This window comes from Ursus arctos, unplaced genomic scaffold, assembly GCF_023065955.2.
Source record: "Ursus arctos isolate Adak ecotype North America unplaced genomic scaffold, UrsArc2.0 scaffold_18, whole genome shotgun sequence".
Lineage (NCBI taxonomy): Eukaryota > Metazoa > Chordata > Mammalia > Carnivora > Ursidae > Ursus > Ursus arctos.
Genome location: NW_026622852.1, coordinates 11,473,208 through 11,488,754, shown reverse-complemented (window position 1 = coordinate 11,488,754; position 15,547 = coordinate 11,473,208). Strand labels below are relative to the sequence as shown.

The following is a 15,547-nucleotide window of genomic DNA, read 5'->3' as shown; positions in this document are numbered from 1 at the left end:
AAAGTGAGAGAGTTGTTTAATGAGTAGAGTCACTTTTGAAAGATGAAAAAGTTCTGGATACTGGCTGCACGATAATGTGACGATACTTAACAGTACTGAACTGTATACTTAAAAATGGTAAAGACTGGGATGTGTGGGTGGTTCAGTCGGTTAAGCGTCTGCATATGGCTCAGGTCATGATCCCAGGGTCCTGGAATCGAGTCCCGCATCAGGCTCCTTGCTCAGCGGAGAGTCTGTTTCTCCCTCTGCCTGCTGCTCCCCCTGCTTGTGCGTGTTCTCTCTCTGACAAATAAATAAACAAAATCTTTTTAAAAAATGTCAAATATCGTAAACCTTGTTATATGTGCCTAACCACAGTTAAATATATATTTTTTTAATTAACCTGACAGAGAGGCCCAGATTTAATGTGATCAAACTGTGAAGCAATTTGTGTCCCAGGACATTGTCAAAAACAATAGAAAAATCAGCCAGCAATTTTTGATGAGCTCCAGCTAGGTGTGATACCAATAGTGACAGACATTAATAAAGAGATCAAAAGAAGAGACAGTGAGGCAGATCTCTGCTAAAATCACTATGATCCCAAGGTGAATGTGCACATGGCCAACTCTGTGCTTTCTGAAAAGAAGGGGAAACAGACTTTAGTAAAATGGTCAGCCAAACCACTAAACAAACAAATAAGCAGACGTCCCTGAAGATGGGGTAGTAAGGAATTGGTATCCAAAACTGCTGTCATACACAATTTTAAATGTCCATTTTCCAACAAAAAATTACAACATGCAAAAAAAGAGGAAAATATGCACATGAAACTTTCTCCAGAATAGACCATATACTGGGTCACAAAACAGGTCTCAACTGATACCAAAAGACTGAGATTATTCCCTGCATATTCTCAAACCACAATGCTTTGAAACTGGAACTCAATCACAAGGAAAAATTTGGAAGAAACTCAAACACTTGGAAACTAAGAACCATCTGCTTAAGAATGATTGGGTAAACCAGGATATTAAAGAAGAACTTAAGCAATTTATGGAAACCAATGAGAACGAAAACACATCGGTCCAAAACCTATGGGACACTGCAAAGGCGGTCCTAAGAGGAAAATACATAACCATCCGATCCTCACTCAAAATAATAGAACAATCTAAAATGCAGTCCTTATATTCTCACCTTAAGAAGCTGGAGATGGAACAGAAGAAAAAGCCTAACCCACACACAAGAAGACAACTGATCAAGATTAGAGCAGAGATAAATGAATTAGAAACCAGGAGCACAGCAGAGCAGATCAACAAAACTAGAAGCTGGTTCTGTGAAAGAATTAATAAGATCAATAAGCCACTGGCCAGACTTATTCAAAAGAATAGAGAAAGGACTCAAATTAATAAAATTATGAATGAAAGGGGAGAGATCACGACCACCACCAAGGAAATAGAAACAATCATTAGAAACTATTATAAATAACTATATGCCAATAAATTAAACAACCTGGAAGAAATGGATGCCTTCCTGGAAACCTATAAACTTCCAAAACTGAAACAGGAAGAAACTGATTATCTAAACAGGCAGATTAATCATGAAGAGATTGAGTTAGTGATCAAAAACCTCCCAAAAAACAAGAGTCCAGGGCCTGATTGATTCCCTGGGGAATTCTACCAAACATTCAAAGAAGAAATAATACCTATTCTCCTGAAGCTGTTTCAAAAATAGAAACAGAAGGAAAACTACCAAACTCATTCTATGAGGCCAGTATTACCTTGATCCCCAAACCAGTCAAAGACACCATCAAAAAGGAGAATTACAGACCGATATCCCTGATCAATACGGATGCCAAAATTCTCAACAAGATCCTAGTTAATAGGATCCAACAGTATATTAAAAGGATTATCCATCACGACCAAGTGTAATTCATCCCCGGGATGCAAGGGTGGTTCAACATTCGCAAATCAATCAGTGTGATAGATCACGTTAATAAGAGACAAGAACCATATGATCCTCTCAATTGATGCAGAAAAAGCATTTGACAAAATACAGCATCCTTCCCTGATTAAAACCCTTCAGAGTGTAGGGATAGAGGGTACATTCCTCAATTTCATAAAAACCATCTATGAAAAGCCAAAAGCGAATATCATTCTCAACAGGGAAAAGCTGAGAGCCTTTCCCTTAAGATCAGGAACACAAAAAGGATGCCCACTCTCACCATTATTATTCACCATAGTACTAGAAGTCCTAGCAACAGCAATCAGACAATAAATAAATAAATAAATAAATAAATAAATAAATAAATAAAAGGTATTCAAATTGGCAAAGAAGAAGTCAAACTGTCTCTCTTCACAGATGACAGGATACTCTATATGGAAAACCCAAAAGACTCCACCCCCAAACTACTAGAACTTATAGAGCAATTCAGTAACGTGGCGGGATACAAAATCAATGCTCAGAAATCAGTTGCATTTCTATACATGAACAATGAGACTGAAGAAAGAGAAATTAGGGAATCCATTCCATTTACAATAACACCAAAAATCATACGTTATCTTGGAATTAACTTAACCAGAAAGGTAAAGGATCTGTATTCTAGAAACTACAGATCACTCCTGAAAGACATTGAAGGAGACACAAAAAGATGGAAAAATATTCCATGCTCATGGATCGGAAGAATAAACATAGTTAAAATGTCTATGATACTCTGAGTAATTTACACTTTCAGTGCCATACTGATCAAAATACCAATGACATTTTTCAAAGAGCTGGAACAAACATCCCTAAATTTGTGTGGAACCAGAAAAGGCCCTGAATCGCCGAGGAATTGTTGAAAAGAAAAACAAAGCTGGGGGCATCATGTTGCCAGATTTCAAGCTGTACTACAAAGCTGTGATCACAAAGACAGCATGGTACTGGCACAAAAACAGACACTAAGACCAATGGAACAGAATAGAGAACCCAGAAATGGACCCTCAGCTCTTTGGGCAACTAATCTTTGACAAAGCAGGAAAAAACATCCAGTGGAAAAAAGACAGTCTCTCCAATAAATGGTGCTGGGAAAATTGGACAGCTATATGCAAAAGAATGAAACTTCACCACTCTCTCACACCATGCACAAAGATAAACTCCAAATGGATGAAAGACCTCGATGTGAGACAGGAATCCATCAAAATCATAGAGGGGAACATAGGCTGCAACCTCTTTGACATTGGTCACAGCAACTTCCTTCGTGACAGGTCTCCAAAGGCAAGAGAAACAAAAGAAAAAATGAACTTGTGGGACTTCATCAAGATAAAAAGCTTCTGCACAGCCAAGGAAACAGTCAAAAAAACTAAGAGGCAGCCCACAGAATGGGAGAAGATATTTGCAAATGACACTACAGATAAAAGACTAGTATCCAAGATCTACAAAGAACTTCTCAAACTCAATACATGAGAAACAAACAATCAAATCAGAAAATGGGCAGAAGATATGAACAGACACTTTCCCAATGAAGACATACAAATGGCTAATAGACACATGAAAAATGTTCAAAATCATTAGCCGTAAGGGAAATTCAAATCAAAACCGCATTGAGATACCACCTTACACCAGTTAGAACGGCAAAAATTGACAAGGCAGGAAATAACAAATGTTGGAGAGGATGTGGAGAAAGGAGAACCCTTTTACACTGTTGGTGGGAATGCAAGTTGGTACAGCCACTTTGGAAAACAGTGTGGAGGTCCCTCAAAAAGTTAAAAATAGAGTTACCCTATAACCTAGCATTTGCACTACTGGGTTTTTACCTCAAAGATACAGATGTAGTGAAGAGAAGGGCCATGTGCACCCCAATGTTCATAGCAGTATTGTCTACAAGAGCTAAACTGTGGAAGGAACCGAGATGCCCTTCAACAGATGACTGGATTAAGAAGTTGTGGTCCATATATACAGAGGAATATTACTCAGCCATCAGAAAGAACAATTACACAACATTTGCAGCAACATGGATGGGACTGGAGGAGATTATGCTAAGTGAAATAAGTCAAGCAGAGAAAGACAATTATCATATGGTTTCACTCATTTATGGAACATAAGAAATAGGAAAATCGGTAGGAGAAGGAAGGGAAGAATGAAGGGGGGGTAAACAGAAGGGGGAATGAACCATGAGAGACTGTGGACTCTGGGAAACAAAGTGAGGGCTTCAGAGGGGAGGGGGTTGGGGGACTGGGATAGGCCAGTGACGGGTATTAAGGAAGGCACATACTGCATGGTGCACGGGGTGTTATATGCAAATAATTAATCATGGAACATTACATCAAAAACTAAAGATATACTGTATGGTGACTAACATGACATAATAAAAAAAAATATTATTAAAAAACAAAACAAAACGAAAACAAAACAAAACAAAAAAACCAGGAAAGTATGGCCTAATCAAAGAAACATATAAATTAGCAGAAACCATTCCTAAGGAACCCCAGATATCAGATTTATAAGGCAAACACTTTAAAATAACTATCCTAAATATCCTTACAGAGCTGAAGAAAAACAGGAAAAAAGTCTACAGGAAACCAGGAAAAAGATGTATAAACCAAAAGAATATCAATTAAAGAGAAAGAAATTAGTAAAAGGAATCAAACAGAAATTCTGGAGCTAAAAAAGTACAGTAACAAAAATGGATGATTCTCCAAAGCATCCAACAACAGGTGCAAAGCAGGCAGAAGAAAGAATCAGCAAGCTAGGAAAAGAAGCATGTAAAATTATTGAAACTGAACACCAAAAAGAACATGAGGAAAAGTAAACAGAACCTATTTGAAAACTGTGGGACACCATTAACTAGACCAACATATATATTATGAGAGTCCCAGAAAGAGAGAGACAGAAGAGGAAGCAGAAATAGCATTTGAAGAAATAATGGCCATGACATTTCCAATTTTGATGGAACACATGCACCTATAAATCCAAGGACCTCAACAAAATCCCATGAATGATCAACAAAAAGAGACCTACGAACTATTACCAACCTTTTGAAATTCAGCCCTTGCAAAAAGAATCTTGAAAGTAAGAGTGACTTGTCACATAGAAGAGATCCTTAATGAGATTAATAACTAATTTCTCATCAGAAACCCTGGAGGCTAGAAGGTAGTGGGATAACATATTTAAAGTGCTGAGAGTAAAGAAGTATCAACATCCCCAGCAAAACTGTACTTCAAAATGTAGACAGTAATTAAGAGATTCAGAGGTAAACAAAAGGAACACACAAAGAGTGTTTATTAATACGGGAGGCTGAGCGAATTCATTAATAGATCTGCCCTACAAGAAATGCTAATGGGAGTCCTTCAGATTGAATTGAAAGGAAGTAAGATTGTAACTCAAAGCCATATGAAGAAATAAAGATCCCAGTAAAGATAAATCCATAACCCAGTATCATCATGTAATATTTGGTTTGTAACTCTACTTTTTATTTACCACATTTCAAAGACAAACATACAAAATTACAGATCTATGTTATAGGGCACACAATTTATAATGATGTATCCTGTGACAATAATAATGTAAAGTGGAGGTAAAGAGCAATATTGATAAGTTTTAGTATTGCTATTGTATAAGATGGCATCAATTCAAATTATATTAAGTTCATGAGGATACATGCAAACCCATGGTAACCACAAAGAAAATATATCAATAGAATATACACCAAAAAAAAAAAAAGAGAAAGGAATCAAAATGTGCCACTATAACAAATCAACTAAATACAAAGGAAGACAGTAACTGAGGAAATGAGGGAGAAAAATACCTATCAGACATACAGTGAATAAATAATAAAATGTCAGAGGTTAGTCCTTCCTAATTAGTAATTAACTTTATATATACATGGATTCAACTCTCTAATCAAAAGGCAGATATTGAGAGAATGGATAAAGAAAACATACAACAATATGTTGACTAAAACAGGCTCACTTTAAATAAGTCAGTCAGAAAAAGATAAATACCATATAATTTCACTTACATGTGGAACTGAAAAAACAAACAAATTAACAAAGAAAAAAGAGACCAAAAAAACCAGACACTTAAATATAGAGAACAAACTGATAAGTTACCAAAGGTGGGGAGGGATGTGTGAAATAGATGAAGGGCATTGAGGGTAGACTTACCATGATCAGCACCAAGTAATGTACAGAACTGCTGAATCACTATACTGTACCTCTCAAACTAGTATAACACTGTATGTTAATTATACCGGAGTTAATTTTTTTTTCTGAAAAAAGACTCACTTTAGATCCAAAGACACAAACAGACTGAAAATGAAAGAATGAGAAAAGAAAACCATGAAAATAATAAACAAAGACAGCTGGAATAGATATCATTATATTGGACAAAATATACTTTAAGTCAAAAATTTACAAAAAGCAAAAGGAGAACTTATATATTGATTAAAGAATCAATTCATCAAAAAGATATAACTGTAAGCCAAACAAGAGAGCTCTTAAATAGACAAAGGAAGCAATTATATTGAATTGAAAGGAGAATTGAAAGGAGAAATAGACAGTTCTCTATGCTGTAATAGATGGAGAATTCAATATTCCACTTTAAATAATGAATAGTTAGACAGAAGGTCAACAAGGATGAAGAGGGCCTAAGCAACACTATAAACTAAGTAGCCCTAACAGATGTATATGGAACACACTACTTCAAAAGAGCAAAATACACATTTTTCTCAAGTACACATGGAACATCCTCCATATCTGACCATATGTTAGGCTGTGATACAATTCTTAATCAATTTAAAAACATTATAATTATACAAAGTATGTCTTCCAACCATAGCAGATTGCAGCTAAAACTCAATAAAAGAAAAATTTTTTTAAAAATTGATAGGTGGAAATCAAATAATAGACTCATAAACAACCAATAGGTCAAAGAAGAAATAACAAGACAGTCAGAAAATATTCATAAATGAATAAAAGCAAAACATAAACACTAAAACTTACAGTATGCAGCAAAGACAGTACTCAGAGGAAATTTATGGCTATAAATGCCAATATTAAAAAAGAAAACATATCTCCAATTAATAATCTAATTTTACACCTTGAAGAAACAGAAACAAATATCAAAGTGAAACCAAACAGAAAAGAAGAAATAATAAAGTTTAGTGTGGAAATTTTTTAAAAAGGGAACAGCAAAACAATAAAGAATCAGTTAAAGCAAAACTTGATTCATTGAAAATAGCAACAAAATGAACAAATCTTTAGTTAGAATGACAAAGAAAAAAGAGAAAGAATGTAAATAACCAAAATCAAAAAATTAAAGTGAAGACACTACTATGAACTATACAGAAATAAAAAGGATTATTAGAGAATACTGTAAGCAATTTAATCAAGAAGTTAGATGACCAAGATGAAACTGACAAATTCTTAGAAACACACAAATGACCTAAACTAACTCAAGAGCAAATAGAAAACCTCAACAGACCTACAATAATTGAAGAGGTTTAATCAGTTAGCAAAACTACCCAACATAAAAAATTCTAGTACAAGACTGCTTCACTGGTGAATTCTACCAAACATTTTATTATATTTTTTTATTTTTTTTTTGAGAGAGAGAGAGAATGCATAGAGGGGCAGAGAGAGAGGGAGAGAAGCAGACTCCCCACTGAATGCAGAGTCCAACATAGGGCTCAATCTCACAACCCTGAGGATCATTACTCAAGCCAAAATCAAGAGTCAGATGCTTAACTGACTAAGCTGCCCAGACACCCCTCTACCAAACTTTTTAAAAGAATAAATACCAATTCTTCCGAACTCTTCCAGAAAATATGAGAGGAGGAAACATTTTTCTAATTCATTCTATAAGGCCAGGTTTATCTTGGTACGGAAACCAGATAAAGATAAAAATATCCCAGCAATGTAAAGTTGGTTTAACATCCAAATTCAAGTAAAATAACATACCATACCCATATAATAAAAGACAAAACCACATGATCATGTCAACAGATGTAAAAAAAGCATTTGCCAAAATCCAAAACCCCTTCATGATAAAAACAACACAAAGTAGGAATAGAAGGAAACTTCCTCAATCTGATAAGGTGTACTAACAAAACCTCAGAGCAAATATCATACTTAAGGGTAAAAGAGTAGATCCTTTGCCCGTGAGATCAGGAACAAGACACAGATGTCTACTCTTTTTTCCTATTCAGTTATATACTAGAGATTCTAGCCAGGGTAATGGGTAATAAAATGAAATAAAAGGCATCCAGATTGGAAAAGAAGGAATAAAATTATCTCTGTTTGTAGATGACATGATCTTACATACAGAAAGTCCTAAAGAATCTACCTTATTAAACAAGGTTGTAGGATATAAGATCACTATATAAAAACTAACTATATAGCTATACATTAGGAATAAACCACCCAAAAAGGAAATGAAGAAACAATTTCACTTAGCGCAAAAATTTAATATTTAGCAATAATATGTACCTGAGCACTGGGTGTTATACACAACTGATAAATTATTGAATACTACATCTGAAACTAATGACATACTATATGTTGGCTAATTGAATTTAAATCTAAAAAAAAAAAGAAATGAATTCCATTTAAAAAAAAAAAAAAAGGAATAATACATCCCCAAAGAAGTGCAAATACTTCAGGAAAGAAGTGCATCATACTTTGAAAACCACAAAACATTACTGAAAGAAACTAAAGGTAGACCTAAAAAACTGAAACACCCCATGCTGATGGAGTAGAAGTTATAATATTGCCAAGATAGTGATATTTGCCAAATGGATCTTCTGATTCAATGCAATCTCTATCAAAATAAACCCAACTTGCTTTTTTTGTAAGAAATGGAAAAGATGATTCTAAAATTCATATGGAAACGCAACAGATCCAAAATAGCCAATTTTGTAAAAAGAATAAAAAATATGGATGACATACATATCCCAATTTCAAAATCTATTACAAATCTACAATAATCAACAGTGTGGCATAGACATGAGGATAAATGCATAAATCAAATGGACAGAATAGAGGTCCAGAATAAACCCTTACACTTACAGTCCATTGATATTCAACATGCCAAGGCAGTAGCAGTGGAGGGAAGAATAGTCTGTTTCAACAAATGGTGTTTGAACAACCGAATAACATGTGCAAAAGAATGAAGTTGGACTTCTGTCAAACACCATATTAAAAAATTAACTCAAAATGGATCAAAGAATTAAATTCAAGATATAAAACCAAAAAATTCATAGAAGAAAACACAGGTGTCCATCTTCTTGATCTTTGATTAGGCAATCGTTTCTCAGATATGACACCAAAAACATGGGTAAGAAAAGAAAAAGTAAATAAATTAAATATCAAAATTTGAAATTTTATGCTTCAAAAATGCCATTAATAAAATAAAAACAACTCCAAGAATTGAAGAAAATAGTTTCAAATTATATAGCTGAAAAGAGACTTGTATCCAGAAGTAAATGTAAAGGGAATGAAATATACATTTCTTTAAAAATAGGCAAATAGCCAATAGCATAGGAAAAGATGCTCAACATCATTAGCCATCAGGGAAATGCAAATCAAAACCACAATGAGATACCAGTTCACATCCACAAAAACAAATAGAAAAGACAGACAATAACAAGTGTTGGTGAGAACAAAAAGAAATCAGAACCCTCATATACTGCTGTTCAGAATGTAAAGTGGTACAGCTACTTTTTTTTTTTTTATTTTAATAATGATTTTTTATTATATTATGTTAGTCACCATACAGTACATCCCCGGTTTTCGATGTAAGGCTCGATGATTCATTAGTTGTGTATAACACCCAGTGCACCATGCAATATGTGCCCTCCTTACTACCCATCACCGGTCTATCCCATTCCCCCACCCCCCTCCCCTCTGTAGCCCTCAGTTTGTTTCTCATAGTCCATAGTCTCTCATGTTTCATTCCCCAGTCTGACAGTTCCTCAAAAGCTTAAAAACAGCTACTGTATGACTCAGTAATCTCAATCCTTTACATGTACCTAAGAGAAATAAAAATGTATGTATGTATACATGAAATCTTGTACACAAATGGTCATAGCAACATTACTGAAAGACACAAATGTCCATCTGCTGGTGATAAATAAACAAAATGCAGGATAGCCATGTAATAGAATGTTATTCAACAATAAAAAGGAATGTCGTACTGATACATGCTACAACATAAATAAACTGAAAACATTATTCTAAGTAGAAGAGGTAAGTCACAAAAGACCATTTACTATGACTTTATTTGTATGACTTGTTTAGAATAGACAAATCTATAGAAAAAGAAAGCAGATTCTGGTTATCAAGGGATGCAGGGTGAAGGGGTAAATGCAGAGTGATTGCTAAAGGTTACAGGGTTTCTTTTTGAAATGAGGAAAATGTTATAAAAGTAATTGTGGCAATAACTGTACAACTCTGCATAAACTAAAAACTAGCGCACTTGGACTGTGAATTTTAAATGGATTAAATGTGAATTATATGTTAATTAATATTTTAAACAGGAAAGAAAGATGCAAAGTTTTCTTAATAACTTAGAAAAATAAAGAAAATGTACAAATTTTTAGAACTAATAAGATAATTAGAAAAAAATTATTGAAAAGAAGGTTAAGTCAGTAACAATCCTGCCTTCCAGAAATAATTAAAATATCATTTAAAATATTACTTATCATTACACAATCTTTTTTACGATAATATATGTAGATAGGAATAAGTCTAATACCAGGGGACAATGCCATTTTAAGAAAGTTACAAAATCTTATTCCACATATGTGAACAGTAGGGTCACAATTCTCCCAAGATTAATTCATAAACTAAGTGTGGTTCCAATCCACTTTCTAAGAGAATTTTTCAGTAAAACTAACAAAATCGTTCCTTTTCTTTAAGATTTATTTATTTGAGAGAGAGAGAGAACATGCATGCATGTGAGGGGAGGAGCAGAGGGCAAGGGAGAGAGAGAGAGAATCTCCAACAGACTCCTTGCTGAGAGCAGAGCCCCATAGGGGACTCGATCTCACAACCCAGAGATCATGACCTGAGCCGAAACCAAGAACTCAACCAACTGAGCCACCCAGGTGCCCCAGTAACAAAATAGTTCTTAAATATTGTAAGATAATGAAGAAGCACATATAGGGCTCATGACTTACAAAAATAAGAATAAAGAAGCAGACTTTCCTACTAAATAATGGGCCAAATTATAAAATTACAATACCTAAAACCATGAAAATAATAAGATGTCCAGAAACACTTTGAGATGTGACATTATATCACAGATCAATAAACTATTGAATAAATGGTGTGAAACAGCATACCCCAAAATAAATTCTAAGTAGATTACAGATTTTGGAATAGGGAAAACTTTAGCATGTAAGATTCCTTTAACTCTAATGCAAAAACATTAGAGAATAATAAAACATACTCTTTCTAGATCCACAAACTTTTCAAAGTCCAATTCACCTTACTTGAGATTCACAGAACACAAAATACTTGTAATATAATAACAAAGTATTACTACCCAGAATAAATTAAAAATGTCTACAAATCAATAAGACACACTCCCCAATTAAAAAAAAAAGTCGTAAAACTAAAAATCACAGCAAATCACAGAATGAACTTTTTAAGTGGCAAATAGTCATCAATGATATGAAAAGTATCACCAAACACTCATGTACCTATGAATTAACATAAGGAAGTACCACTCACCCTTATCACACTACCAAACTGCTTAAAGGTTGCAGGGAAGCAGAAACTGACGTGAGAGTTGAGAAAAAAATGCACCAGAATTCAATTCTCTCAATGGCTCAGTTGTTTCCTGATATACACTAGAAGATTTTATATTATTTCCTTAAATATGTGCAATGAACTGATTCACACACTCAGAAATACACATCCCTTCACCTCTAAAATGATTATATAAAGACACACACATATCCACTATATATATACATCTGTGTGCTTATGTTATATATTCTTTTTATGTGTGCATAATAGAGGCACTATCATATTTATTAGCACAAAAATTTGTTTCCGGCCTTTTCAACAAAATCTACGGTTAAAAGAGAAACCTGAAATTCGATGGAAAAAAAATTAACAAAAACATTCTCAAGACAAAGAGAAAGCCACCAAAAAAAGTATTATTTTGAAAAATACTGATGGACATATTACAAAGATTGATTGTACCTTTATCTTCTATGAAAATATATTATTACTATGAATAAGGCCCTCCTAAGCCAAAGAAAAGCGCCATCTTCAAAACACATATGAGTATTTTTCAATTGTTTTGTGCTTTTTCCACATTTTTAAAAAGACCTGGAAAATACATTCTTAAGAGTCTATTGTAATGAATTCTAGCTATATTTATAAATTTAAGCTCTAACTGATAAAAGTCAAACCTCATGATTCTAAATATGTTTTTTCAAAACATGTTTCATTTCAAAATGCTATAGCCTTTATTTTTTAATGATTACATTTTAGATAACTATTTGAAGTCAGTTTCCTGCTTTGCAACATCAATTTTTAAAAAGCTGTGGGTCTTAAGTGAAGGAATATAAATTAATGCTGGTTCCCACTGGTGGATTTGAATATATAACTTGTTATTTAAAGAAAATTCCATGTAATAAACTTCGTATAAGAAGTTAGATCCGAAATAACGGCATTATTCTCATTCTCTCCACTATCACTGCATACCTTTATTTTTGCATCAATGCTATGTTTTTCTTTTCTCCAATGTGCTTCTTGCTTCCTCAGTTTCTCCAGGTCATTTAGCAGGTCAGCACAGCGGGTACTTAATTTCTCATTTTCCTCCTCCAGATTTTTTATAACCAGTCTGTTTTGCTCTTCCTTATTCTGTACACTCTCCTTAGTGTCCTGTAGAACAGTACCACAAGGGCCGATAAACAAAACAACAACAACAAAAAAGGTGAGAACTAATCAGCAAATATAAACTGTGCAGTTTTACCCTCACAGCAGCTTCTTCTATATTTGATGGCCAAGGTCACCTGTATACTTTTATTGGCCTCTTTTCATGCAGGTGGATGGGTCATATTTTTTCACTGGATGACAGCTTTGATGAGTACACATTTGCAAAGAGCCCATTAATTGATCAAGCTGCCTTTGATGCTGTCCCCAGCTATTTTTGAGACCCACACAGACATATCCTCCCAGACCTGGGTTTTATCAATTAATAATGCCAGTCCCATCAGAATCTAATTACAAGAAGCCACATATTCACACTCCTACTTTCTTAGCTCCATTTCCATCATTAACTATTTATCTGAAAGTTATAAAGCTTGGAGTCTTATCTTTAAAGCATCTTTCTCAGTTTTTGCATGTGAGAAAACTGTGTGGTACAGCAGGGCCTAAGGCAATTTTTCCTCCAAGCTTGTCACTTTCTGTGCCACAAAGGCTGACAAAGCTTAAAGGAAGACTTCAAAGCAATAGTACTGTAAAACTATGTACAAGCCAACACACCTTAACTTCTTGACTTTTATCTTTAAATTTCTTCTGCAAGTCACTGAATTCTTTCCTTAAGAAAGCATTTTCTTCATCAACTGCAATCTTCCGTTTTACAAGGTCATTTATTTCTATTTGTAGTCCTGTTTCTCTCTATGGAAAAAAATATATAATTATTGGTAAATTGGTATTTCTAAGAAAAAATCATTTTATTTAAAAAGTTTCACATTTTGATTGAAAATATTAGGATTAACTAGTTTTCATAATAATGTCTATTATCACAATTCTCATTTCTGGTGACATGCCCATCAATTTTCAGGTAAACAGTGCAAGTATGTTTATTAGTTTAAGATGAAGAACACATAAAAACTGGATGCCAAATATTGCCACATTCAAAAAGCGAACTTTTGGGATTTAGGTGCATAACAAAAGAAAAACAAAATTTCATAAAACATTCCAATCAAAGAACATGTGTATGTAGCTAAGATAAGAATTACTCTTATTTGAGTATCATTTGGAAGAAAATATTTTTTAGAGAAACAATTATAGTTTTACAAAGGCATACATAATTTTTAAGATTGGAAAATAGAAAGTTTGTTTTGGTACCAAAGATACCTTGCTGTGTAGAAAAAATATTCAGGAATTAAAACTGCCATAGTTTTTAACTGGATGTTCTTTTCGCCTGCCAAAGATACCTAAACAATACCTAATTACGGGATGTGTCCCTGACTCAATTCTTCGTTTCCCTCTTATCTCTACAGCTCTTCTCTCAGAAAATTTATTTACCCCTTCTTGGCTTCTGTTCTCATCTCTGTTTGAGAGTCTTACTAATCCTAATTCAGCCCTGATTCTCTCCCAATCACCAATGCCACATTTCCAACTTTCAATATAATACCTCCACTTGGATTATCTGCTGGAACTTGAAACTAGCGTGCCAAAACCGAAATCCATATCCTGATACTATCTCTTTCTAAACTTCTTCAACTTTTGTCAACCCAACTTTTGTTCATTTTTTCAACTAATATTTATTAACCACCCACTACATGCTTATAAGCTTTTTGAAAGTCTCCAGGTCATTCTTAACTGCACCCTTCCCCAAAGCCCCAGTGGCCTATCAGCCAAGAAGGCACATGAAGTTATAACATACTGTTCTGTTATTAAGTAGGATGCTCAATAGAAAACCCTGACCTTCATTCCATCTCTGATCTATCAGTGATGCTGATCTGATTCTTAAATATCAATTTATTTTGTACTCCCATATTTACTCCTGAGTAAACATGCTCCAAGTGACTTGAGGAGGAGCTTTAGGGATAAGATGTGAAACAGGGTGACTTTCAGGAATAAAGTGAGAGTATCTACTACATTTTAATTTTTTTTTTTTAAGATTTTATTCATTTACTTGACAGAGAAAGAGACAGCCAGCGAGAGAGGGAACACAAGCAGGGGGAGTGGGAGAGGAGGAAGCAGGCTCCCAGCGGAGGAGCCTGATGTGGGGCTCGATCCCAGGACCCTGGGATCACGCCCTGAGCCAAAGGCAGATGCTTAACGACTGAGCCACCCAGGCGCCCCTACATTCTAATTTTTTAAGCTATAATGTTAATTGTCGATTTTACTTTACTTCTAATTAAAAATATTTTAGGAGCACCTCGGTGGCTCAGTTGGTTAAGTGTGCCACTCTTGATTTCAGCTCAGGTCATGATCTTAGGGTGGTGAGATTGAGCCCCACATCAACACTGGGTGTAGTCTGCTTAAGAGTCTCTCTCTCCCTCTCCCTCTATCCCGACCCCCACCACTGCTCACATGCACATGCTCTCTCTCTTAAAAAAAGTAAAATTAGGGGCGCCTGGGTGGCACAGCGGTTAAGCGTCTGCCTTCGGCTCAGGGCGTGATCCCGGAGTTCTGGGATCGAGCCCCACATCGGGCTCTTCCACTATGAGCCTGCTTCTTCCTCTCCCACTCCCCCTGCTTGTGTTCCCTCTCTCGCTGGCTGTCTCTATCTCTGTCGAATAAATAAATAAAATCTTAAAAAAAAAAAAAAAGTAAAATTAAATACTGAACACATACAAAAATAATCTGTGAGAAATATATAAGGTATGAAGAATAGAACAAAAAGAGCA

General features: G+C 34.7%; 1 protein-coding gene across 11 annotated transcripts in view; it reads right to left on the bottom strand.

Moving 5' to 3' along the window:
• CNTLN (centlein) overlaps positions 1-15,547 on the bottom strand; it is a 495,968-nt gene that overhangs the window by 184,657 nt on the left and 295,764 nt on the right. For 10 of the 11 annotated variants that reach the window (XR_008959874.1, XM_057313468.1, XM_057313469.1 and 7 more), the window contains 2 exons: positions 13,449-13,583; positions 12,666-12,845 (listed from right to left, as the gene is read on the bottom strand). Coding sequence is in view for 10 of the 11 variants with exons in the window: in XM_057313468.1 (XP_057169451.1) it covers positions 12,666-12,845; positions 13,449-13,583 (315 nt within the window). In the remaining variant the exon portion in view is untranslated. Of the gene's footprint in view, positions 1-101; positions 194-12,665; positions 12,846-13,448; positions 13,584-15,547 lie in introns of those variants that run through there. The other variant, XM_057313471.1, reaches the window with a different exon arrangement.